Source organism: Lemur catta, chromosome 7, assembly GCF_020740605.2.
Source record: "Lemur catta isolate mLemCat1 chromosome 7, mLemCat1.pri, whole genome shotgun sequence".
Lineage (NCBI taxonomy): Eukaryota > Metazoa > Chordata > Mammalia > Primates > Lemuridae > Lemur > Lemur catta.
The window spans coordinates 27,275,620-27,301,700 of record NC_059134.1 but is presented as its reverse complement, the minus strand read 5'-3'; the positions used below and the strand labels follow the sequence as shown (position 1 = coordinate 27,301,700).

The 26,081-nt window shown below is 37.7% G+C and overlaps 1 protein-coding gene and 1 pseudogene across 1 annotated transcript; both read right to left on the bottom strand.

The window, feature by feature from the left end:
- Nucleotides 1-921: 921 nt before the first annotated feature.
- IL18 (interleukin 18) lies at nucleotides 922-22,585 on the bottom strand. Its single transcript, XM_045556582.1, has 6 exons — nucleotides 22,379-22,585; nucleotides 11,109-11,195; nucleotides 10,306-10,317; nucleotides 6,151-6,285; nucleotides 4,884-5,017; nucleotides 922-1,217 (listed from the first exon to the last, which is right to left on the bottom strand). Exons 2-6 carry the CDS (start codon nucleotides 11,185-11,187, stop codon nucleotides 990-992), a joined length of 588 nt encoding a protein of 195 aa, XP_045412538.1. The 5' UTR covers nucleotides 11,188-11,195; nucleotides 22,379-22,585; the 3' UTR covers nucleotides 922-989.
- LOC123641689 lies at nucleotides 14,018-14,919 on the bottom strand (annotated as a pseudogene).
- Nucleotides 22,586-26,081: the final 3,496 nt, after the last annotated feature.

Below are 26,081 nucleotides of genomic sequence, written 5' to 3'. Positions count from 1 at the left end.
CATGTGGCTGTCAATGTAGTTTTGCATATTGATTTTTGTAATCTGCAACCTTGCTGAACTTGTTTATTAGTTCTAACAGGTGTGTGGGCGTGTGTGTGTTCCTTAGGATTTTCTACATAAAGAGCCATGTTGTCTGCAAATAACGACTTCCTTTCATCTGGATGCCTTTTATTTCCCTTTATTGTCTGCTTGCACTGGCTAGAACCTCCAGTATGATGTTGAATAGAAATTGCAAGAACTGGCATGCTTGCATTATTCCTGATCTTAGGGGAAAAGAAGTTTCCTCAAGTTTTTCACTATTAACTATGATGTTAGCTGTAGGTTTTTCAGAGATGTCTTTATGTTGAGGAAGTTCTTTTTTCTTTCAAGTTTATTGAGAATTTTCATTATGAATTGGATTTTGTCAGTGCTTTTTCTGTATGTATTGAGATAATGTGGTTTTTAACCTTCATTATATTAATATGGTATATTATATTAATTGATTTTAGGATGTTAAACCATCTTTCCATTCCTGGGATGAATGCTATTCTGACAGAGTATATAATCCTTTTTATATGTTGCTGGATTCAGGATCAACCTGACTTTTAAAGATATACTGACTTGGAAGAAATTTAGAAATTTGCCAAGTGAAATGGCCTCCTTATAAAAATCTTGACGGTTTTAATGACATTCTTAAAAATTAGAAAATTCAAATATCAATATCTTTTGTCTTTAGGACCAATAACCCAAAAGATTCAAAACAATTCTACTGAGTATACTCTATGTGACAATTAATGTAGAATGTGTTTTCACACTATGCATTTTTTACATGTATAAATATTTAATTCACTTGGATAAGAGAAAGTGAATTTAATTTTATGAAAGCTTATTCATTTCTTAATGGTGTTTTTTGAGACCATTATTCCTTTTAGTTCACCACTACAATTACAGGCTCATAAACTCTTACAGCCTTTCTGAGACACAAAAACCAGAAATTTCACATTGAAATTTTAATATCTGTTGCTGTTTTCAACAGTGAACATTATAGATGTATCCCCACATTCATCCTTTTTTTTCAAAATGAGTTTGAAAAGGTCTCTCTCTCTTTCACAGGCTAGAAAGTATCCTTCATATGATGAAGACTCAAATTGCATCTTATCATCATGTCCTGGAACACTTCTCTGAAAGAATATGATGTCACTTTTTGTATCACTGATACTATCAGGAGGACTGATTTCCTATAGAGAAAAAACAACATCACCTAATTATTTTAGGACATGAACAATTTGTATACATGCAGTTTATTTTGAAGTTATCACTAAACAGAATGAAAGTAGTTTTTTTCCCCCAAGAGTTGAGGGAAAAAAATCTGACTATGGCAATACTGATCTCTTCTCCTCCTTATAATTCCTAGTCTCCTATTGTCCCTGTCTACGCTGACTTTTCCCATCAGGAAATGCACATTCAGTTCCAGGCCTCTAGTCTTCCTCTATCCACCATAAAGTTTCCTTCTCTCCTCTCCCACTGAGTGGAGTCCACATCTGTTCAAGATGAAGTAGAGTTCTAGCAAAACCCACAACTTTTTGGGCTAATGTCAATTCTTGTCTTCTCCAAGTATTCACAGCTAGAGACATTGATGACCTCCTCCTATAAACCTAGGCTAGCTCTAATTTCTGAGCCAATTGTGAGAGAGGCAGAAAGTGCCAGGATTCTCAGCTCTTCCTTTCAGTGGAGCCAGGAACTGAAACTTACTGTAAATAGACCCAGTGCTTGTTCTAGGGCTAGGTCCTGGGTTTCTGCACAGCCCTGATGTATTGGCTCCGTCAGCAGCCCTTGACTCTTTCTCTCTGCCAAGCACTCCAGTTCCACAGGAATCTTGAATTCTGTCCTTAATGTAGTCTAGTTGGCTGGGCCCTGTCCTGGAAAGCCAAATGCTGATTCCTGTACCTTTCAGCCATAGGATAGGGTCTTATAAAGAAAGAATGGTTAGATTACTTAAAATTATCATTCTGCTGGTCATCCAACTGCTAGTACTGCCTGCATGTTTCCTATTATTGCATCATGTCTACTTTTCAGGATGGGCCAGAAAATGTGGGGACCACCCAAAGTTCTTCCATGTTAATCCTGGAGCCAGTAGACATTTTGGACTTAATTTTGGCCCCATGATAGCAAAGATTCCCATGATCCTAAGGGCTGACAGAGAAGCCTCCAGAATTAAAATAGTATTTCAACATCCTCCTAAGAAGGCTGAAAGACTCTGAGAGGTACCTCCAACTTCTCAATCAATTATGGAATTGACAGTCATAACTCTTCACCTTTGTCCTTTGGCAACAGGTGTAGGTCCTTAAATAATAACTAGAATAAACTAGTTCCCCCATTGGTATCTGCTTCTGCAGCTGTCTAAATATTCCACAATTTAGGGAAAGACCCTAAGCTGTGGGACTCAATGTGGGACTAAACTGAAGTCTAATGTGTGAAAAATAATCCTTAGCTAAAACTTCAAAAGCTCTAGCAACATTACAGAGGAAGATGAACCTGTTAGTTCAAACCTAACATGGAAAATTATAGTTGAAGGTAGGAGCATGGATAGGTAGAAGAGATGATCTCTTTAATCACAGTTTAATGTCACATTTTAGAACAGAGGCAAGAAAATCCTGAGGCAGTAGCTTTCCTTAGTTTTGATGTTGACTACTTGTGGCACTTATGGAGAAGGTACACAGCAAGTGGATGTGGCAACAATTCTGATGATCCTGGAGAACTCCCAACATGGCAAGGCCTACCGGAGTGCTCCAAAGGCCAAAGGATTTTTTTTTTTTTTTAACATCAGGAAAAGATGAATCTGAACCCAGGGAAAGTTAAGCTTGACCTAACATCTGTTCTTTTGCCCCTCTCCCAAATGTGCTAGAAAGTCTGAGAAAACCCTGGCCAATCCTGGATGTATATATAAGAAACAGGCACTGACAGTAGCCTCGTGAAGCAAATTCCTCTTGGTGTTTAATAAAGGTTCTTGCCCAAAGAACTTTATAGGACTTTATAGCTGGTAATCAACACAATAAGGTGAGCACATAATGGCAGCCAGTGGTGTCTTATTATCTAGACCCTACTCTACATTTATAGCCAGGTGTGGTGGCGTGCACCTGTAGTCTGAGCTACCGGGGACGCTGAGGGGGGAGGATTGCTCGCGCTCAGGGGTTTGAGGCTGCAGTGAACTATAATCATGCCACTTCGCTCCAGCCTGGGTGACAGAGCAAGACTCCATCTCTAAATAAATAAATACAAAGAGAAATAAATAAGTAGAACCTATCTACATTTATAACCCCTGCTAAGATCTTTATTAGTGGAGGGGAAGGGATTAAAGATCAACAGCTCAAACCAATCCTAGCCTACCCCTCCCCTTCCTCATTCCCTCCAACTAATATTTACTGAGTTCCTTCCAGAAGCAGATTTGTTATGAAGCTAATGAAGCTTAAACATCAGAGCGCCTCATTTACACAGGTCTCTTCTAGGGTCTCCCTTTTTTTTTCTTCTAAATAAGTTGTCAAGTTTATGCCTTTGGTAATTTTATATTCTTTTTCTTTAAAATGGCCACTAAAATTGTATAAACTTCAGGCTCCCCCAAATATGGATTTGCCTCAATTCCTACTAAGTGCCAAGCAGTTTTCCATCTTCTTAACAGTCTCACCTGTCTCTCCTAACAAGAATCCACTTGTAGATGGGGCTTACAGCAGTTTCTGAACCTGCCCCTGCAGCTAAGTTTTCCTCTACCCCCCATAGCTTGGTTTGGCCATCTCCTTTCCTTGCAATTCTATTGCCCAGTAATAACATGCTCAGTCCTTTCCACCCTGCCCCCTCCCATCCCAGGGCTCTAGTGCCATTATGATAACTAAGCTGCCTGCCAGTCGGGTCTAGAATGGGGACTCCAAATTCCACCTGAAGGGCTGGCATTCTAGTTCAAAGGAGATGGCTGAAGGATTTGTCTGGAGGCTGTATCTCTTGCATACACACAGTATTTATTCCGATTATATTTTAGAGTGGCTTTTTTTATCCCTTCCAGGTCACCCCTTGGCACCTCCACTAAAGTCATATCCTAACTTTCTTTCAGTGAGGACTGGGTGATCCTGACAACAGTTCTTTATTGGCCAATCCCCACTCAGAAAGAGTCTTCATGACATGAGATTCTCCTCTGAAGCACTGCCAATTTGTAAGCAGCCCTTGGCTGCTCTTATTGGACGGAAAGTTTTCTGGGTCAATCTGTAGCTACAGTTAATGGTAGTTTATCTAGTAATAATGTATAAAATAGAAAAAATAATAGAGAATAACAATGGAGAATAATAGAGAAGAAGTAGTGGCCAGAAATAATTTAAACCTGGCTTTGAGATAATTATAGTATTACTTTTACAGTTGATCTTGTTGATTTTATTCAATTAGATTAACATTAAAAATAACATGTCAACTGGAAGCTGAAGGTTGTGTCCAAGACTTAGGCTAAGGAGCAGGAATAAAACAATTAGGGATTAAAATGCTATCATCATAATTTACAAAAAGTAGTAGATTTACAGGATAATTGGCTTCATTCTATGCAGTGGAATTTATTCTGTAAAGTCACATGTTATTCTTAAATATATAATTCATATATGTATTCTATGTTATTATTTATATGTAGACTATTCAGAAGACCCAGGTTATGAGACAGTGTTGTGTCCCTTCCTCCCTATGACAGGCTCAGAAAAACCCTAATGTTATCACAATAAGTAAAGAGTTTGATAATTTTCAGTAACTATTCATTTTAATGGTTCTCTGCTTCTTGCTATTCCTGTTCTAGACAAAAGGTTGGACTGAAGATAATTGAGTTTTCTAATTTTGTCCATTCACATGACTAAGAACAAAGTAAGGCTCAGTCTTACCTTAAAGGAAATAATTTTGTTCTCGCAGGAGAGAGTTGCAATGTTGTGACACTTCACAGAGATGCTTACAGCCATACCTCTAGCACAGCTATCTTTATATATATTTATTATAAATCTGGTCTGGGGTGCATTATCTGAAATAAACATTAATAAATGAGAATAGTAGTTAGAAGAAATTTTGCAAAGCAGTATTTGTGGAAATTTAACCAAAGGATAGTCTTTAATAGATCCATTACCAATCCTGCACTCTGAGATTGAGCCAGTCAGCAGGAGACTACACACAGCTGGTCAGACATTCATTACAACACACATGCAGCAACTTTTTGAGTGTTTTAAAGATTCTAAAGGTAAAAATTCAGTACATTTCAAGAATGCACATACACGGCCGGGTGCAGTGGCTCACACCTGTAATGCTAGCACTCTGGGAGGCCGAGGTGGGAAGATCACTTGAGGTCAGGAGTTTGAGGTTGCTGTGAGCTACGCTGACACCTTGGCAATTTAGCCCAGGTTGACAGAGTGAGACTCTGTCTCAAAACCAAAATAAAACAAAAAACAAACAAAAAAAAGAATGCACATTTACTTCTTCAACTCAGCCTAAAACTCTGATATTTGGAATTCATATGTTGAAAGGCACAGTAAACTTAATCATTTTCTTTTTTTTAGTTTTTTTTTAATATAATAATTTTAGAGATGAAGTTGCATTGTGTTTCCCAGCCTGGAGTGCAGTGGCTATTTACAGGCACGATCATAGTGCACTATATAGCCTTGAATTCCTGGCCTTAAGCAATCCTCTTGCTTCAGCCTCTGGAGTAGCTGCAATTACAGGTACATGTCACCACACCAGCAATTCAATCACTTTCTAAACCACTCTAAGTTTCTGGGGGAAGACAGACTCATTTGAAATGTGTGTGCATTTATTTTTAAGTTTGAGTTTTGAAAATCCTATTAGCATTTTCAGGTATAATCAGCAGGGATTAATGATCCAACTATAGAGATTTTATGCAGTTGATGCAACTACAATGCAGGAATTGGTGACCCAAATATACGCTCAGAGTGACATGACCCCCTAGCAATATCTTTATTGTATCCAATTTTTCACCCCAACTAAAAAATATGGGTGCCCTATAAAATTCTTGTAAGTGAAATTATTATTACTCCTGTGACTTTTCATCTAAGGACTGGGTCTAAGCATAGAAAAATGTAGGCAGAAAAATGGAATGGGAAGGAATAGCTAGTCATTTCTACATTTGCAAATAAAAAAAAATACCTGCACAGTCCGAATCAGGCATATCCTCAAATATAGGCTTTTTTCTCCAGTCAATGACGAGAACTTGGTTGTTCAAATTTCTTATGATTGAGAATTTAGGTTCAAGCCTGCCAAAGTAATCTGATTCCAGGTTTTCTACAATATACATTAAATTTCATTAAACATAAGTATTTTTTCTTAATCTGAAAACATATATGCTATATATTTCAGTTTCAAAAACTATTAATTTCAATCTTCCATTCCAGAAGCAGCTACAATAAAGTTTCCTATTGTTTTGTAACCCACTTCCAAGGGCACACTTAGTGTCTCCTTACCACTCAGAACCACACTACCTTCTTAATTGTTAACTTCAAATATCCTACTTTCTGACTAGTCTCGTATCCTTTTAGTTTTCTTATGCTTTTGCTCCAACTATACGTGTTCTTAGATTTTACTACCCCCTCCAGTCTCCTGACTGCTATATTTCCTCCCTATCTAACCTCTTCCTGTCTTCCCTTCCTTCCCTATGCAGCTGGACCTCATGGTTCATCACTTTATCTACCTTTTTGCCTGTATCTTAAATCCCTAATTCATTTGTCTTTCTGCTAGAAAACTCCAAGCCTGGCTGCTGAGTGTTGCTTGTGAACAATTACATAAATATTCAAATTGGTGCCATTACAAACACATCAATTATCGATACTGCTTTTGTTTTCCAGTTCAGCACTCTTTTTTATAATTCATAGCTGTAATTTCTTTTTTTTTTTGAGACAGAGTCTTGCTCTGTTGCCCGGGCTAGAGTGCCGTGGTGTCAGCCTAGCTCACAGCAACCTCAAACTCCTGGGCTTAAGCAATCCTTCTGCCTCAGCCTCCCGAGTAGCTGGGTCTACAGGCATGTGCCACCATGCCCGGCTAATTTTTCTATATATATATTTTTTGCTGTCCATATAATTTCTTTCTCTTTTTAGTAGAGACAGGGTCTCGCTCTTGCTCAGGCTGGTCTCGAACTCCTGACCTTGAGCGATCCTCCTGCCTTAGCCTCCTAGAGCGCTAGGATTACAGGTGTGAGCCACCACGTCCGGCCTCATAGCTGTAATTTCAAATCTTCTTTACTCTCTTCAGGACTTTTACATTACCTCTGCTTTCACTTTCAGCAAATGATTTCTTGCTACTTCACTTAATAACCTTAACTCTGACACCACCCTCTATCTCTCCAGTCCCAAGGGAAAATGTGGAGAAGGTGCTCCTTCTGGTATCACAGGCAGATCCCATTTGGGCTCTGCATGTACTCTTTACTGGGATCTCGATTTACCAATCATCCCCTCTCATATATCAATACAGCAATTCTATTTCCTAGATTTTATCTAAGAAGACAATCAGACAAATGTATAAACATTTTTATACAAGAATGCTTATGGAGGCCAGGCATGGTGGCTCACACCTGTAATCCTAGCACTCTGGGAGGCCGAGGCGGGAGGATTGCTTGAGCTCAGGAATTCGAGACCAGCCTGGGCAAGAGCAAGACCCCATCTCTACTAAGAATACAAAGAAATTAGCCAAACAACTAAAAATAGAAAAAATTAGCCGGGCATGGTGGCATGTGCCTGTAGTCCCAGCTACCTGGGAGGCTGAGGCAGGAGGATCACTTGAGCACAGGAGTGTGAGGTTGCTGTGAGCTAGCCTGATGCCATGGCACTCTAGCCCTGGCAAGAGAGTGAGACTCTGTTTAAAAAAAAAAAAAAAGAATGCTTATGGAAACACTGTTAATAATAACAACAAACTGGAAACAACTTAAATGTCTATCAATTGGGGATTGATTGCATAAATTTTGATAAGTGCTTACTATGGAATATTATGAATTTAATATAACTGCAATTATTTATTGCCATGGAAAGATGTCCATGTATATCACTAAACAGAAAAAAGCTTAGGTATAATACAATCCCTTTTAATAAAAATATAAGCATTTGTGTATAAATATATATACATATACTGAAAGAAGTATACATATAGTCCATCAAAATGATAGCTATCATTATTCTGCATGATTTTCATGTTTTTATTTTTCCTGGTGTTATTATTTCTTCATTGCCTGAATTAGTTTTAATACATACATTATTTTTATAATCAGTAAAGCACGAAGCTCTTCATTTTGAGATTTAAAACTCCTCCATCAACCCTATCTCATTCTGCAGCTACGGCCTCGTTTCTCTCTTCCTCTTAATTGCCAAGTGTCTGGCAAGAATGATCTGTACCATTTCCTCACTTTCTATTGACTCTTCTACTCTTTGCAGTCTGCCTCTGCCTCCATTTCTTCATCGAACTGCTTTCGCTGAGATCACCAAACACCCTGCTGCTAAGTCTAATATGATTTCTGGCCCTTGATTTTCAAGGCTGCAAAATTCAACACAGTGCCTATCACCTCTATCTTGAAATGCTTCCTAGGAGTCTGTGGAATTCTCTCGGTTTATCTTCTTCCCTTTTGGTTAGTCTGCTCTCTGTTCTTTATTAGTGTCTCTTTCTACTGCATCCTTTAAAGGTAGATATTCCTCAAACTTTAGTACTTGGCTTTTATTCTCTCACTCTATGTATTTCTTCTCACTGCTATTTCTATGAATAAGCCTTCTACATCCCTATCTCTAGCCCAAATTTTTGTCTTGAGCTCAGAACCATGTGTCAGAGAGTTATTGGACATCTCCACTAGGATGTCCCACAGACATCTCAAGATCCAAAACTAAATTCATCATCTCCCTCTTCTTACACACCCCAAAACCTGCTCTTTCCCCTGTGTTTTCTATTTCACTGAATGGTTTAAATCGCCTAAGTGAAAACTTAGACACCATCTTTTCTGCTTTCCTCTGCATCCCCTTCCAAATCCAACCCCAAATCATGTCCTATTGATTCTTTCAGGTATTTCTAAAATCCATTCACAACTCCTCATCAGCACTCTGCTGTGCCTACCTTAATTCATGTCACCATTATTTCTTATAGGGACTAAAACAATAGCTTCTTAACTAGCATCTCTCTTTTTGTCCTCCTCCCACCACCCCGCACCATCAATTCTTTATACCGAAGTCAGAAGGATATTTTAAAAATGTGACCATGTTTCTCTGAATTTTAAAGAGGCACATACATGGCCACCCAGAATAAAGATTACATTTTTTAGATTTCGTTGTACTTGATGTGCCATGTGACTAAATTCTAGTCAATACAACTTCCAGGTAAAGCCTTTAAAAGGAATGGGCCTATCTTCCTTCCTCTTATCTTGACGCTTTCTTGATAACTCAGATATGGATCCAGGAAGTATAATAATTTTCAACTATGTGAATGAGATCAACAACTAGGAGGAACAAGACTGAAGAAACCTGAGATCCCAACATCATCAAGCTGCATCCAGCCATATTCCTGAACTGCCTACTTAGACTATTTGAGAGAAAAATTTTCTATCTTATTCAGCTCCTGTATTTTTGACTGTCTTTGTTATAACAAACTAATCTGTACCCTAGCTAATACATATTGTGCTTAATGAATCCCTATCACCCCCAAGTTAAGGTCCAGATTTATTTCTTGGAATAAGAGAATGTCTTGAGCTGTGCCATATTTATCACCGTAGCTTCTCTTATCATTCTCCCACTCCCGCTCTACTCTTGTTCTGAATTATTCTTAATTCTTCATAAATGCCACGCTTTCTTTCAAACCTTGGCCTTTGAATGTGGTCTGTTTGTCCCATCTATGCTCATCTCCTCTCCTTCAAGAATTGTCTGCCCCCTGGGAGCCTCCCAGGCTTCTTCCCAAAACATTTCTTAGAGAGGAGGTTAAAGAAGGAAGATGTTATTGATTTTGGACAATTTTCATGCTTCAGTCCCCTTCTCCTATGCCCTCCAGAGAATCCATGCCTCCCTGCTAATCTTAGGACCTATGTAACAGGCAGGGTCTATTCTGTAGATTCTAAGAGCTAGAGAATTTCCTAAGGTGTAGAGAAGCATTTTTTTGCTAGAGATTCTTTTTTTGGATCTCTTCTGGTCATCTTCAGTCCAAGGCTGTGCTGTTGAGTCCACATCCCTGTGAGGGCAGATTGGCTTCCCAAACAGACTGGTGGACAGTTTCTCCTGGCTGACAATGATGTGTTTCAAGCAGCTACTTATTTTGCAAAGAAAGAGAAATACATTTATACATTACCATCGTTTTCAGCTAAGGGGGAAAAAAAGAGAAATAAAACACATTAAGTTCTATATTTCAACTCAGAATTTCCTCTCACCATACCCTTTCATTACTCTTTTCTGCTAATCCCCATTCCTTAACCCCCATTTTACTGGTGAGGTCTTTATTGGCTTTCATCACAATATTATATAATCATTCCAAAGGCCCATAAAATGAAGCTCAATTAGATTTAGTGTGTTCTCAGGTAAATTAGATATAAAACTTAAACCCAGGATTTGTAAATTTCAATATGTAGCTAAAAAGAAATTTTATAAAGTGATGGATTTTACTCTTAAATTTATTGCTTAAGTGAAAAGTCACCTAAGGACTTTTTATGACTCTTTGAAATGAAGCCAAATTGTTCTGGAAGATTAACCACAAGAATCAATTTTTACTTGTCAAACATATTTACATAAAACGATATGACTCACTCATGGAACTTTAGATTTAGGCAATCTCTTACATTATTTGCCAACTTGCTTTGGGAAATTGTATTTCCTGAATGTCCCCAGTTTTGTGGGATTTTCATGATGTGCACTTGCTGCCACCTTGAGAGTGAGACACTGCTAATTAAAGTGCCAGGACATGTGGTGGGACAAGGTGCTCGGACCTTGGACATGTTATGATTAATTTCTAGAGGTCCAATTGTTTTTTTTAAAGAAGAGTCATTAACATTACACAATGGAATTTGGTGCCAAAAAAGAGTCACCTAACATCTTTTCTAGTTGAATACATTTATCTGAACCTGGTATTTGGTATTTGTTCTTTGGGTTTAGACTTACGTATAAAGTAAAGTGTATTGTTAATAAACTTCATTCCCACAAAATTGATGCAATTGGAATCTTCTATTTCAGCAGCCATCTTTATTCCTAAGGAAAGCAAAGAGCCATCTGTTAAGAGGCAATGATTGTATCTTTTATATAAAAGGAACCTTTTACTGCTACCTTGTACTACCTCTGACTTTAGAAGTCATTTTATCTCCAAGTGTGCTGATGAACAATCTGGACAGTTAACAAATGCCAGGAGTTTCATCTTCTGAATACCCATGTTTAAATGTCCTTTTACAAACGATCAGATATTTGGATTCTAGAAAGCATTTTCTCATTAAACAATATTATAAAGGGTAGATAAGTGGCCCATTATTGAACTGAACTATTATTTTAGTATTCCTTGGAGAAATACAAATATATTACCAATATCAATATAGCTGCATCTGAGGTGCTGGAAATACACCTTATCCTGTCCTTTAACTAGGTACTGGTTTCATCCTTGTCTTACAACCAATGGGCTCCTGTGGGTGAGAGGCTGAAGGTTTGTAACTTCACTGCCAGAGTGCTAAAGGTGACATGATGATAAAAATGATGTTTCCCTCACCACTTCCTATTTATCTACCCACATTTCACCATTATCTCTGCTCTTGAGGTTGTTTATATCTATTATTGTAACTACATGGAATAAGCATTACATAATGGTGTCCTTTGGGTGTTTCTTCCTGACCTTGTTTACAATAATGTCACCGTGGCAGCTTGAAGTTGGCCACAGTAGGAGTATTTACATCATGAAAATTGACAAATGGTATCAGTCAGGGCTTGCTTTCTCATTTTATTGATTCTCTAGACTTAAGAAATCGATGGAGAAAATGTTAATATTGCAGATTAAACTTAAAAATGTGCTGTTTCTGTGGTCATTACACCAAAGAACACACACAAAAAAAATTGAGGAACTATTCTTCCAGTATTCAAAACCATTATTTAATTCAGAATAGAAGTTGTTGAAGTCATTGACAAATGAGAGAAGTTTTGTCATAAATCTTTGTTGTCTTTTGTCTTAGAATTTAACATAAATAAAACTATCAACTAACAAAAAAATAAAATAAAAATGGTGTTTCCATCTGGGGGTAGAGGCAGGGTGGGAGAAGGCCGAAGGGCTCAGGCATTTGATGGCCTTTCTTCTCCCTAAGCAGCAGCAGCTTTTGATCTAGAGTCTGGATTATGCTATATTTTTAACATAAATAACACGTAAATACGATCTTCCTGTAAAAAAGCAAGTAATAACAGGATTTGAAAAAATTTAAAATTCTTCTCTTTGCTCTTCTCCTCTGTTCCACCCCACTTCACTTCAATATGGTGTGTATTCTCCCAGAATTTCATCATGGAGAGGGAGTTCTAAATGTGAGAAATCTGTGGACTCAGATGGGAAAAAAATTACATATTTATTTTCGCTAACTTTTTTTTTTAGAGACAGGGTCTTATTTTCTTGCCTATGCTGGAGTGCAGTAGCCCAATCAAAGCTCACTTGCAGCCTCAAACTCTTGGGCTCAGATGATCCTCCTTCTTCAGCCTCCCAGGTAGCTGGGACTACAGGTGCATGCCACCATACTTGGCTAATTTTTAAAATTTTTGTAGAGACAGGGTCTCATTATGTTGCCCAGGCAGGTCTGGAACTCCTGGCCTCAAGCAATCCTCCCACCTTGGCCTCACAAAGTGCTGGGATTATAGGCATAAGCCACCATACCTGGCCTTATTTTCATCAACTTCTAACTGAAATTTAGCATTCCTTCCATCATTAGCTGTAGGAAACAAACCACAGTATTATCAGTAGTACCTGCAATTCTGTCACTAACAGAAATACGTATTTCCTATTGTGTTACAATTGTTGCAGAGATCTTAAAATATGGGTTAAGCTCATTATTACTCCGAAATTACAGAAGTTATTAGTTCTGCCAGTAGATCTTGTTAGTTAACGTGTTAATAAAAAAGCGCATAATACTATATCAAAATTTGTTAAAATTTTTTCGGATAATGATTTTAATATAATGGATTTCCTTTATAAGGCTAAGTATTTAATTTTATGCATGTAAAAACATTATTCTGAGAAGGGGTCCACAATCTCCACCAGATTGCCCATGGAGGCCCATGCCACAAAAATGATTAGGAAGCCCTACCCTAGAATTCAATAGTGCCTTGGGTCTCTGAGGGCAGTTATGGTTGGGGCCCTAAGGAAGGTGGTTGGGTCACAGTTGTCAATGGTATGTACGAAGTATTTATAAATGTGTGCTCATAGGTAGAAAACTGACTCAAATTTTTTTCTAGCATAATCTGAGGCCAAGCATGTATGGTAGAGTAAGCAGGAAATTAAAACTCAGTTGAAAAAAACTTAATCCAAATTAAGCTATCCCAAAATACTTGTTAGTTGGTGGCCATTTAACAGTTTTATCTAGGTTTAGTTCCTTATACACATCCAAATGTGAACAGTTATTCAATTTATTTTATTTAGGTAAAATAATAAATTTAAATAGAATACAAATTTACTTGAAATAAATTTAAATGAATATTTAAATTTACAATTTAGAATTTTTTAAATCATAACCAAAGTGAGATTTATGGTTGGAGAAAAACAATTAAAACTGAGGTTTTTTTCCAATAAAGGCGAGAAATAACAATAAGAGATCATACCCTGGTTACATGCTAATTACCACATCCTGTATGATGTGGATGTGTTCAACATGTATTCAAAGATATTACAAATAATGAGCATTTGCAATTTAAGAATCACAAATCACTTGAGAATGTTGTAAATTCATAAATGTTAAAATAAATACTTAGAAATAAGTATCTTTTAAAAATTGACGTCTTTGACAGTGTTTATAGATCAACCCAAATGTAACATACAAATAGTACAGCAAATAAATTGACATTACTGCTAGTTTCCACTTAATTTCTTCATAATATGGCTGTCCGGTGTTGCATTAGTGAAAACGCTTCCTATAAGCACGTGGGTACCCCAGAGACTACGATGAATCACTTTACAGCATCCAAGATCATTAACAGAGAATCCTAGATGTCAGTAGTGTTCATCTATTTCAAAAAGAGTGTTGTTTGTGTATGGTTCAAAAAATGCTAAACCAGATGATGGGTCAATAAAGTCAGCCCAATATCCTTCAGCTTGAAGAGCATAGCAAATTTCCTTAGCACCACTGATGAACTTTTCTAAGAGTATTTCTCTTTCAATTTCTACCTCTTCACTCCAAACAATCGTATCATTCTTAGTTTTCTGTGTTACAGTCAGAATCATTAGTTTGCTATTAGCTACTTCTGGAAATAGTGATTTGAAATCTCTTCACAGCAATTCTGGACATGTTTGGATTGCACACTCTACTCTGGCACTTTCAAAGTAAGTTTCTACACTGTTAATGTCTTGTTCAACAGGTGCATCATTACCCTGAAATTCATTTACATATTGTGCCATAACAAACTCATGTCTTTCACTTGATAAATGTTCTGCTAGAACATCAGGCAAAGTTTTATGAATCAGGCTTTTCTTCTGTGAAGCAGTCCCACTGAGGCGACAATCAACACCTATGTTCCCAGGAAGCTGGAATCTCTGATCCTGAGGTCCAAATGGTCTCATAGTTTCATCAGGCCACACTATTCAAGAGCATATTTCTGGAGGTGCAGTGGCCACATGAGACTCATTGGAACCTGAGGATCCTGTAGTTGAAAAGGCTTTGGGATTGACCACCCCTTTAACTAAAGAGCAAAACCTTGGGAGATAGGAAACCAGTCTAGTTCTGTAACAAAGCACATTGGCCATTTCTAGCAGAGAGGACTGTCGTAAATTAGCTTTCCTTTTGTAAAGTTAATCCAGTCACCACTGCTGCCGCCAGCTGTCCCAGAACCTGACTGTTCCTGCAGTCTGACAATTTAGAATTATCACCTAATTTTTTAAAGGAGGGGATAAGGAAGACTCTGAGAGGAAAATAATAATAGCAGAGGATAAAAAGGTTGCTAAATCTAAACATTTTTTTTTACCACAACCCAAACCAACTTTAATATTAAAAATCAGCACTATAATGACTAGATTGTGAGCTTTATGAGGGTATTTTCCTTATTCACCTATATGGCTTCATCATTTAACACTGTGGTACCCAACCCCCAGGCCCCACACTAGCACCAGTCTGTGGCCTGTCAGGAACCGGGCCACACAGCAGGAGGTGAGCAGCACACGAGCAAGTGAAACTTCATCTTTATTTACAGCTGCTCCCCATTGCTTGTATCACCACATCACCTACACTTCCTGTCAGATCAGCAGCGGCATTAATTCTCACAGAAGCGTGAACCCTACTACTGTAAACTGCGCACGTGAGGGATCTAGGTTGCACGCTCCTCATGAGACTCTAATGCCTGACGACCTGAGGTGGAGCTGAGGTGGTGATGCTAGTGCTGGGGAGTGGCTGCAAATACAGATTATCATTAGCAGAGAGGTCTGACTGCACAATAAATGTAATGCACTTGAATCATCCCGAAACCATCCCCCCTCCACCCCATCCATGAAAAAATTGTCCTCTACGAAACTGGCCTCTGGTGCCCAAAAGGTTGGGGACTGCTGGTTTAACACAACCCTGTTATCAGTGTCAGAATGCATTTGTTCAACACTGTGTTAACTGAGAAGGCAGACATTTGTTAACCGGAGAGGGACTCTATGTTTCATCTACCTATCTGTTGGTGAAATAATTGCTAGCATGGTCTTCTCTACAAACTTTATTTATTTATTTATTTGTATAAATTTATGGGGTACAAGTGTAATTTTGTTACACTGATAGATTGCATAGTGGTCAAGTCAGGGCTTTTAGTGTATCCATCACCCAAATAACGTACACTGCACCCATTAAGTAATTTTCATTATCCTCCCACCTTCCCACCCTTCTGAGTCTCCACTGTCTATCATGCTGCGTCCATGTGTATGTATTGTTTAGCCCCCCCTTTAAGTGAGAACACACAGTATTTGTCTTTCTGTGTCTGAGTTGTTTCACTTAAGATAATGGCCTCCAGTTCCCTCCATGTTGTGGCAAAAGACATGATTTCATTCTTTTTTTATTGCTGAATAGTATTCCTTTGTGTATATATTCCAATTCTTTGCCATATCTGCAAACTTTAATACTATGAAATGCACACATATTTATGAAAGTAATTCACCTGAAATGTACCAAGCAGTATGGGGCAGGAATTGGATCAAATTACTAGTGTTTACTACTGTTTTTATTTAGTCAATTAGTACATAGATTTATAGGACACAGTTACCTTAAAAAATAACAGTATTACACAACATTTGAACTCATTCACCAAGTAATTACTGAGCATTTACTATGCATCAGGAATGGGGCTAGAAGCTGATGAAATTCAAATGAATGAGACTTAGCTCCTAACCTCCAGTGACTCAGTCTTGTGGGAGAGACAAATATATAAACAGTTACGAAATAGTATAATGAATGCTGTAAGAGCTGGATTTACAAAAAATCCTTTCTTTCTGGTGGTGTTGGAGGTCATCAGAATATGTGATGACTGTGCTGTCTTGAAAGAGAAGCAAGCATTTTCAAGACCAGAGAAAGAGCTTCCACCAAGAGAGAACAATGTGAACAAAGGCCAGAAAACAGGGAGGCTGAGAGAACATGGGTTGTTTGAGGCCCCATCATTTTTACCATAAATAATGCAAAAGTAGTCACATTTTACATAAAGAATTACATTTCTGAATCTCAGAAAGTTCAAGATTAACTTTTCCTTGGGAATATAATGTAAAAGTATGGGAGGAGATACTCTTGGAGTGCATAAATCTACAACAATGAAAGTGTTATTCTTGCTTTCTTTTTTCCAACTTTATCAGCATTATTACTAATGTTTTGTAGAATGCTCTCTCCATACAGCCTATCATGGTGATACTTTGTCTTTTCAATGTTATTTTCTTGCATCTAACTTTTATTCCAATTTATATATCCGGAGATGATTTTTAGCACAAGCAGTAACAATACTCCTTAGCACTTTGATAACATTGTTCAATCAGATATAAAATATTTAAAATTATTATGTTGGAAAAATAGCAACAATAATAACCTGTATGTCTCAAGAACTTCTGAGGTACGTAAAGAATAGCCTAGCTTACGTAATGCTAACATGGAAGCAGATAATTCTATCAGGTAAAAGAGACACTTGTGTGTGGCAATAGTGTTAACATTTTAAAACTCATTTGGCCTACCAGCTTTGAAATTATGTCCTTCTAGGTAAACTATCTGAAAGAATTTACATTATTTCGATTTTGCGTATACCAAGTAAGACTATTATTTTTATGTTACATTAATTTGATTTTTGCCTAATTCAATTCACATAAAATGCAACTTGCAATGTAGTTTGTTTGGCAAAAGCTTAGAAAGGAGATTCAGATTATAAAGGCCTTGTTTAAGCAGGCTAAAGAGGTTGAACTTTCTTCCAGAAAAAATAGTGACTTATTTTAAGTAGGAGAAAAATATGCTCAAATTTGTGTCTTAAAAAGCTCACTCTGGCAGCAGTGTAGCAAATAGATTCAACTGGGCAAGACTGGACAGAGGCCAGAAAATAACCTTAAAAGCAATTTTGACAGTTAAGAGTTGATGAGGGCCAGGCGCGGTGGCTCACACCTGTAATTCTAGCACTCTGGGAGGCCGAGGCGGGTGGATCACTCGAGGTCAGGAGTTCGAGACCAGCCTGAGCAAGAGTGAGACCCCCGTCTCTACTAAAAATAGAAAGAAATTATCTGGCCAACTAAAAATATATATAGAAAAAATTAGCCGGGCATGGTGGCGCATGCCTGTAGTCCCAGCTACTTGGGAGGCTGAGGCAGTAAGATCGCTTAAGCCCAGGAGTTTGAGGTTGCTGTGAGCTAGGCTGACGCCACAGCACTCACTCTAGCCCGGGCAACAGAGCGAGACTCTGTCTCAAAAAAAAAAAAGAGTTGATGAGGCTATAAACTAAGATAGTGAATTCAAGAGATATTAAACAGCAGATTTTTTTCAGCTGATTGTTTGTGGGTAAAACGGAAGGAGGAAATGAGGATGACTTCAAAGTTTCTGGCTTGGGCAACTTGTTGAGTGGTTACTCCATTAATTAAGAAAAAAGAGAAGGAAAAAACAGCTTGAGTGAAACATTGGTATTTCAGTTTTGTAAATCTGAGAAGCCAAGGGAGAAAGTAGTTTCTAGAGGGGCTGCTTGAATTCAGAAGCTGCATAGCCCATAATTTAGATGCAAGCTTAAACTTGTTCATCGAATTTGGCAAGTAGGAAGTTTTGGTAACAATAGAACAGTTTCGGTAAAGTGGAGGTAGCAGAAGGCAGGTTGAGTAATTTCTAGTACAGAATGGGAGGGGGAAAAAATTAAGGACAATGATTACAAACGATTATTTTAGGAAGTGTGGCTATAGAGTGAGGGTAGTAGTTATTGGGGCATATAATGTGCTATTTTTAATTTAGTTCGAGATACACAGTTCTAACTGTAAAATATCTAATGAATTACTTTTCACAACATGTTCAAGTAACCTGTCCAAACCTGAAACCTGGGAGTAGGTTCTAACTCAGAAATGTCTCCAGAATTTGGTATCGCCTTTCCATCTCCTTTATTTATTTATTTATTTATTTATTTTTTTGAGACAGAGTCTCTCTGTGTTGCCCTGGCTAGAGTGAGTGCTGTGGCCTCAGCCTAGCTCACAGCAACCTCAAACTCCTGGGTTTAAGTGATCCTTCTGCCTCAGCCTCCCAAATAGCTGGGACTACAGGCATGCGCCACCGTGACCGGCTAATTTCTTTTTTGTATATATATATTTTAGTTGGCCAGATAATTTCTTTCTATTTTTAGTAGAGACAGGGTCTCACTCTTGCTGAGGCTGGTCTCGAACTCCTGACCTCAAGCAATCCGCCCACCTTGGCCTCTCAGAATGCTAGGATTACAGGCGTGAGCCACTGCGCCCGGCCACTTCTGGCATTTTCTATTGTATTTTATATATTTATTTATTTTTGAGACAGAGTTTCCCTCTGCCACCCCAGCTGGAGTGCTGTGCCTAGCTCACAGCAACCTCAAACTCGTGGGCTCAAGCAATCCTCCTGCCTCAGCCTCTTGAGTAGCTGGAACTATAGGCCCATGCCCAGGCAATTTTTTCTATTTTTAGTAGAGACGGGGTCTGGCTCTTGCTCAGGCTGGTCTCAAACTCCTGACCTCAAGCAGTCCTCCCACCTCGGCCTCCTAGAGTCCTAAGATTATAGGCATGAGCCACTGCGCCCAGCCAGCATTTTCTATTTTAATACTCCTCTACTTGGTTTTCTTGCTTCCAGACTCTCCCCTAGTCCATACTGTTGCCAGAGTTATTCCCTTTGCAGGACCAAAACGTTCCCTGCTTTTTTGCCTTGCCAAACCCTTCTTCATCCTCCATCCTGTAAGTCCCAGCTTTAATATCTCCTCTAGGGAAACTTCCCTGACTCCTCCATTCGTAGCTAACCATTCTCTCCTCAGAGTCCCCCTTCCCCTCACCACCTATTTACATTGCTGAAATAGCTCCTACTACCCTGACTTAAGATTACTTTGATTATAGGTCTGCCCAGCTTCTATCTGAGTTTATTTAAGACAACGAGCTGTCCTTTTTTTCTGAATCTTCAATACCTGTAAAGAGCTTACTCCACAGTAGGAACTCAAGAAATGTTCAATGAATAAATGTTTGCTAGGATAAACCTTGTTGCCATGACAACAGCGTGGCAAGGGACTTACAGAATTTTTTTTTCTATCCTAAACTTTCCCTCCATCTGAAAGCCAATGAGAAATAGAAAGAAAATGAGGGAAGCCTGAAAACAGATTTTTAAAAACAGAATGATTTCTTTAACATCTTCTCCTTCTTTTCCCTAGTAGTTTCTTTTTATTTTGTGTGTTTATTTTTAATTCTTCATTTGTTTATCTTCTTACCACTCTTTTTGCTACGTCTCAATACACCTGTAAGTGCTGTGTTCTCTTCCCCATCCCTTCTCCCCTCAATTTTCCTCTTTTCCTTTCTCATCCATGTTCCTTTGTTTTCTTTAATCTATGAAAATTATAGTTCCCATTGGATAAAAATGCCTTGAATATTTCAACTAAGATTCTGAGATTACAGACATTTTTTAAAAAGAGTTATAAACTACCTCAGAAAGATCCTCCCAGGAATATGCAGTGGCAACAAGTTCTTTGAAACAAAAAGTTGTGGTTATACAAGCCTTTGAAAACTAGCCAGAGGCTAGTGGATGGTAGAATTTCATATTGGAAATTAAGCCACATGAGTTCTAATTTTGTCTGGGGAAAGTCACTTAATTTGGAAGGTCTCAGTTTCCTCATTTGGACAACAGGGAAGTTGGAGGGTCAGTCTTTAAGGGCTGTTCCAGTTCCAGCATTCTGCAATTCTAGACTGTAGTTCAAGCTGCAAGTAGAGAACCATTTATATGTGAAAAATGCCCTAGTAACCACTTCTTCATAATTCTAAAGCAACACATATTTACCAAATATTTATTATACAACCAGCATCATTAAATCACTAAGAATTTAAAAACATACCATTAGATTAAAAGTAAAAATGCCTTGAACTTGAAAAGCAACTATGATTATGTTTATCATTACTGTGGAATTCCAATTCTGTGGAATAGATATTGGATGAAATGAGGCAGCATGTGACTTAACAAATTTCCTAAGATCAGGTAGGTAGTCATCTTGACAGCAACAAAATAAAAACCTAACTTTTCAGTTATACAAATCATTTTGTCCTTGAAAATTTTGTCCATCTTATTAAGAATGTGTGTATGTTGGGGGTGTGGAAAAGGTGAGGGTAGAAGAAAACTTAAAAAATTAGATAGTTAATTATAAAAGGTATAAGTAATCAACTGCTAAATACACAATGCAAAAAGCCAAAATGGGACTAATGTAGTTGGAATGGTCTTGTTTGAAAAGGAGAATTGAATTTAATCTCAAAGAATGCTTAAAATTTGAATAGATGAAGAAGGGCATGGTTAAGCATTGGTAGATGGAGAAGGGCATGGAAGAGCATGTATGTGATAAAAGCATGTTGTGTTGAGGGCAGACTGAATGGAGCCACCTTTGGACAGTAGTGGAACAGTCCTGCTGTCTTGCAGTGCACACACAGTAAGGTGGGGTTAGATTACAGAGGGCTGTGGAAATCACGTAGAAGAGTAAATTTAATCTCCAAGGTAATAGGAAAACATTGCAGATATAAAAGGTATTTTGAAAGAAGATGAAACAGAAACTTAAAATAGCTGAATAATGACTAAAGAAGAGAAATTTAAGAGTGTCCTAGTTTTTGTCATTCAACTTCAAAATAGAGATGTTTATTCCTTTCTTTACTTATTGTGAAATACAGTTCTGGGGAATGTCATAACATCCAATTGTAGCCCAGCCTAGGGGAGTTGTTGCAGATTCTACAAGATTATTAATATGAATGACTCAGAGTTGAGATTCCCTCCAAAGAGAAGCTTATTTATCACTCCAAAGCAGCGATTCGCAGTGGGTTCACAAAGTGAAAGCCATTTTTTACTAATTCTAAGATGTACTTTGTCTTTTTCACTCTCATTCTTTCATGAGTGTACAACAGAGTTTGCCAGAGGCTACATAATGTATGATATTGCTTTAGACTAAATGCAAAGCAGATGAGAAGCCAGCTCATTTGTCTTCTGATAAGGCAGATATTTAGAAGACTAGTAAAAATGAAAAACAATATCATTCTTTATACTAGATTTTTTTCTGAAATACATAGTTCACTGTAATTAAAAGTGTTATTTATGTAGAACCATTGTTCTGAGGTCTAAAAACAAAGAAAAAAAGTATTATTTATGCTAACACGTGATGTGCTTATTGTTATTTTAAAATAAATTACTAGGTAACCATTTAAAATTTTTTTCAGTTCTAATTTCTAATACAGTAAATTTCAGTAACGTAGAACATGAGCTAAGAAACAAAAACTCTTCAGGGCCCTCAGTAATTTTTAAGAGCATATTGGGGTCATGAGACCAAAAAGTTTGAGAACCTCTGTTCTAAAGTGATACTCTCCTCATATTTGACAAAAGAAAGAAAAAGTTTCTACTCTGACTTTGCTTATGTTCCTTATGTTGTTACTGACTGTCCATAATTAATAATGTCAGAGGACTTCTTCTCAGTCACTTTTCTAGCTTATTTACCTCTGATTGCCATGCCCGCGTTTCCAAATAAAGAGGAATGATATTTCTTACCTGTGCCAAATAGTTTCCTGCAAGAGGAAGTGATCTGGAAGGTTTGGGGTCCCTTTCCTCTGGAAGCTGTGTAGACTGTAGCCTGTGTTAGCCCCTTCAGGAGCCAGACTAAGCAGCCAGGAGCTCAAAGGGAATCGGAGAACAACTCTTTGCTGCTCATGGGCATCCAGTAGTCAGAGGAGGAGAGAGCTGACTGCTCGAGAGGGAACAAGGAAGAAGGCGGAGGGGAGGAGACTGCTGCTGGCACGCCCTGGACCCGCCTTTAAACATGGACTCTTTCCTAGGGCAATAGAACTTGAAATAAAGTGGAAGAGGATATGAGTATTTTTTTAATGTAAAAATGATTATTTTAATGAAATGTTTCCTTCTGTAAAAGTTGGGGTTCTGGTCCTTCCAAAACCTGTAGCTCTTTCTGAAGGACATACAAGCACTTTAAGAAAGCACTTGCTTAGTCTACTAGAAGCATCTTCTTTTCTCAATCAGTCTCTCTGTTTTCAGACCTTCTGGGTACACCTCAGCACAAAACTTTTTCTTATCTTAAAATGCTGAATAATTAGTCCTACTGGAGTAATTCCTACAATGTTATTATAACAACTAATCTGTTTCTAAAATGTAACTTTTTTAAAAAAGGACATTTTGCAAAATATTTTCTTTTACTTTATGACCTCCTTCAGGACTTCCACTCCTTCCCAAGCTCAACATGGTATCACAGGATAGTTGATAGAGGCCATTAAGATTTGCTTTTTTCCTTTTTTCCCTGGCCTTCATGTTCTTGAAGCAAAGATTTACTTTTCAGTGGAACAGGGGGAGTCCATTTTCATAAAACTTCTTTCTCTGCTGTATCAGATGCAACCCACATGCATACCATCAGTAGAATTTTATTTAATAATTTTCTTATTTTATGCAACAGAAAGTAAACTTGAGGGGAGGGATGCTAAAATTCTGATACAAGAGCAAATATTTATTTTAAGTTTCCAGTGCTAAAACTTTCTATTTCTAGAATGGTGGCATAGTTCTGACTTAAAATATTTGAAATATGATTTTTTTTGTTAAAAATAGTCTTTTAAAACATAACTTTAAAAGAGCAGAGCCTTGAAAATAATTAACAGAAACAAAATTTCCTAGGCAGTTTTTTCTTGAACATATGTTAAATTGTTTAACTTTGTTAGCAACGGAATTAGCAAGGTGGCATTTTGTTTTTGTGTTTTTTGCCAGTACAGAAATGGTATGAAAAAGAAAGCTTCCAGAGTTGGGAAACAAAATGCTTACACAAGCAGCTAGTTACGTTTGTTTGCTTGCTTTTAAATAAGATAGAGTTTTCATTTCATAAAGTCATAAAAACATCATGTCCGTGGCAGTGATAAAGGAAGTCTGTGGCATGATGGTTACAGGTGCTTAGTATGATAACAATCAAAAGAAAAAGAACAGAACATTTAGGAAGTATATATATGATAAGAACACATATATTAATGAATTTGAAATAGCCAGTTTTTATCCTTCAACTGTAGTGTCCAAGTGGGCCAATAAACATGAAAGCATGAAGTGGGGTCAAACAGTGATCAGAAGCAGAGCACTAAACAAGTTTAAATTTTATTTTATTTTAGTTTTTTAAATGTTTGTAGAGATGGGATCTTGCTATGTTTCCCAGGTTGATCTTGAGCTCCTGGCCTCAAGTGATCCTCCCACCATGGCCTCACAAAGTGCTGGGATTACAGGTGTGAGCCACCACACACCTGGCCAAGGTTCTAATTTTAAATGGTCTATTGCCAATGAGTTTTCTCCAGTTGTAAAGATGTAGAATGCACAAATTACACATTTTTAAGTTTGAGGACTAATGATTTTTTTCTTTGATATAGAGAAACCCAACTGTTTCCATGTCCTGTGTACTTCCTAGAGTTGTTTTTGAAGGTTAAATGAGATCATGATGACAGCCCTTTGAATATTTTAAAGCTCTAGATTACTACAACTCTCTATGTTCTCTCACTTATTCTTACTCATTTATCTTATACAACGGAGAAAAGATTTAAAAAATAAAATATCCATGTGTTCTCTTAATCTGATGAAAGCATGAAAGGTGGAATCATTTTTCTTGGAAATATTTTAAGAACTGGATGGATAACCACCTGTTTAGATATCATACAATGTGAAGGCTAGGAAGAGAATTAGATAAGCATTTCCCAGACTTTTGGATTTAATGGACCATTAACAATAACAACAGCCATAATGAGAAAGGGGAAGAGAGAAACACTGAGTGGACAACTTTACATTTTACCAAGTAAGGATATTAAAATTATTAAAAATCTTTACATTTTTATTTCATGAAACTTAAAAAAAAAATAGGAAGGTCATAGTATCAGAATAAAGGACAGTCCTTTAAAGTGAATACATTTGACTTGATGAAAAATGTATTACTTTTTCCTTCATTTTACCATAGATGGTAAAAATTCAACATAGACTTCTATCAGCCCTCAGTGTTTGGGACCCTTTAAAGACTGGAACCCTTTAAAAACCTCACCATAATCAGTTAGTCTTGTATTTAGTACCTGGCCTATATTTTACAATATTAGAAAATCAAGTTAAACTGAGTGCCTATTTTCTAGGAAGCTACCAAAACAACTGTTTTCTGTTTTACACAAACAGCTGGCATATAAATTTATACACAATAGTTTCAAGTCCTGATGATAGCTGACATTTAAATAAGCAAAAAGAAAAAAATAATGTATATAAGTGTTAAATATAGTTTATTAAGGTGTAAGATTTTGTATCTGGAGCTAATGGAGAGATGTTACTATCTTTGTCTTATAAGGTGATTTGCTCTTTTTTCTTCCACATCAACTGGGCATAAATCTAGAATGTCTACCTTTGAATTGCACATCAAAGCACCTAATAAGTCTACACTAAAAGTATGTAAATCATGAGTGCTACAAAATATTTTTTGAAAGCTGCTGCGAATTTAAGTCGACTAACTTATTAACATATCCAGAAAGGAATTTCTAAAAATATGTGATTCTTTTCTTTTTTTTCTGAGACAGAGTCTCACTCTGTTGCCTGGGCTAGAGTGCCGTGGTGTCAGCCTAGCTCACAGCAACCTCAAACTCCTGGGCTCAAGTGATCCTCCTGCCTCAGCCTCCCGGGTAGCTGGGACTACAGGCACGTGCCACCATGCCCAGCTAATTTTTTCTATTTTTAGTTGTTTGGCTAATTTCCTTCTATTTTTAGTAGAGATGGGGTCTCCCTCTTGTTCAGGCTGGTCTTGAACTCCTGACCTCGAGTGATCCTCCCACCTTGGCCTCCCAGAGTGCTAGGATTACAGGTGTGAGCCACTGCACACGGCCTAAAAATGTGTGACTCTGAAACTTTGGTTACACCAAAGAGAAAGAGGGGCAGGAACAGAGGCTCTGGATCTTGAAGCCTTATTCGTGGGCCAGCAGAATGCAGGTTTAAACCCTCCTGGAAACAAACCATCCGGAATAGGCTATAAATTTCCCTTTAAAATAGGAGGTGGATGTACTATTTTGTGTTGCTTTGCTGAGATTCCACTTTGCTGGCACACACCCTGCCTTTCTTTGCCAACTTTTCTTATTTCTTTCTTGGGAAACCAGTTTTATACTTTTTCCCTTCTTCCCAAACACACACTGGGAGGCGGGGAAAGATTTTTGTTTCACGAATTTTCCAAGTTGAGGGGAAACAGCCCGAGAGAACC

What these genes read in the sequence shown, in the direction of transcription:
- IL18 (XM_045556582.1), bottom strand. Translation starts at nt 11,187, where the DNA reads ATGGCTGCTGAAATAGAAGATTCCAATTGCATCAATTTTGTGGGAATG. An exon ending in GCCTGATTCGGACTGTGCAG is followed by an intron (nt 5,018 to 6,150) that starts GTATTTTTTTTT and finishes TGTTTATTTCAG; the next exon opens with ATAATGCACCCCAGACCAGA. An exon ending in ACAAAATTATTTCCTTTAAG is followed by an intron (nt 1,218 to 4,883) that starts GTAAGACTGAGC and finishes TTTTCTCTATAG; the next exon opens with GAAATCAGTCCTCCTGATAG.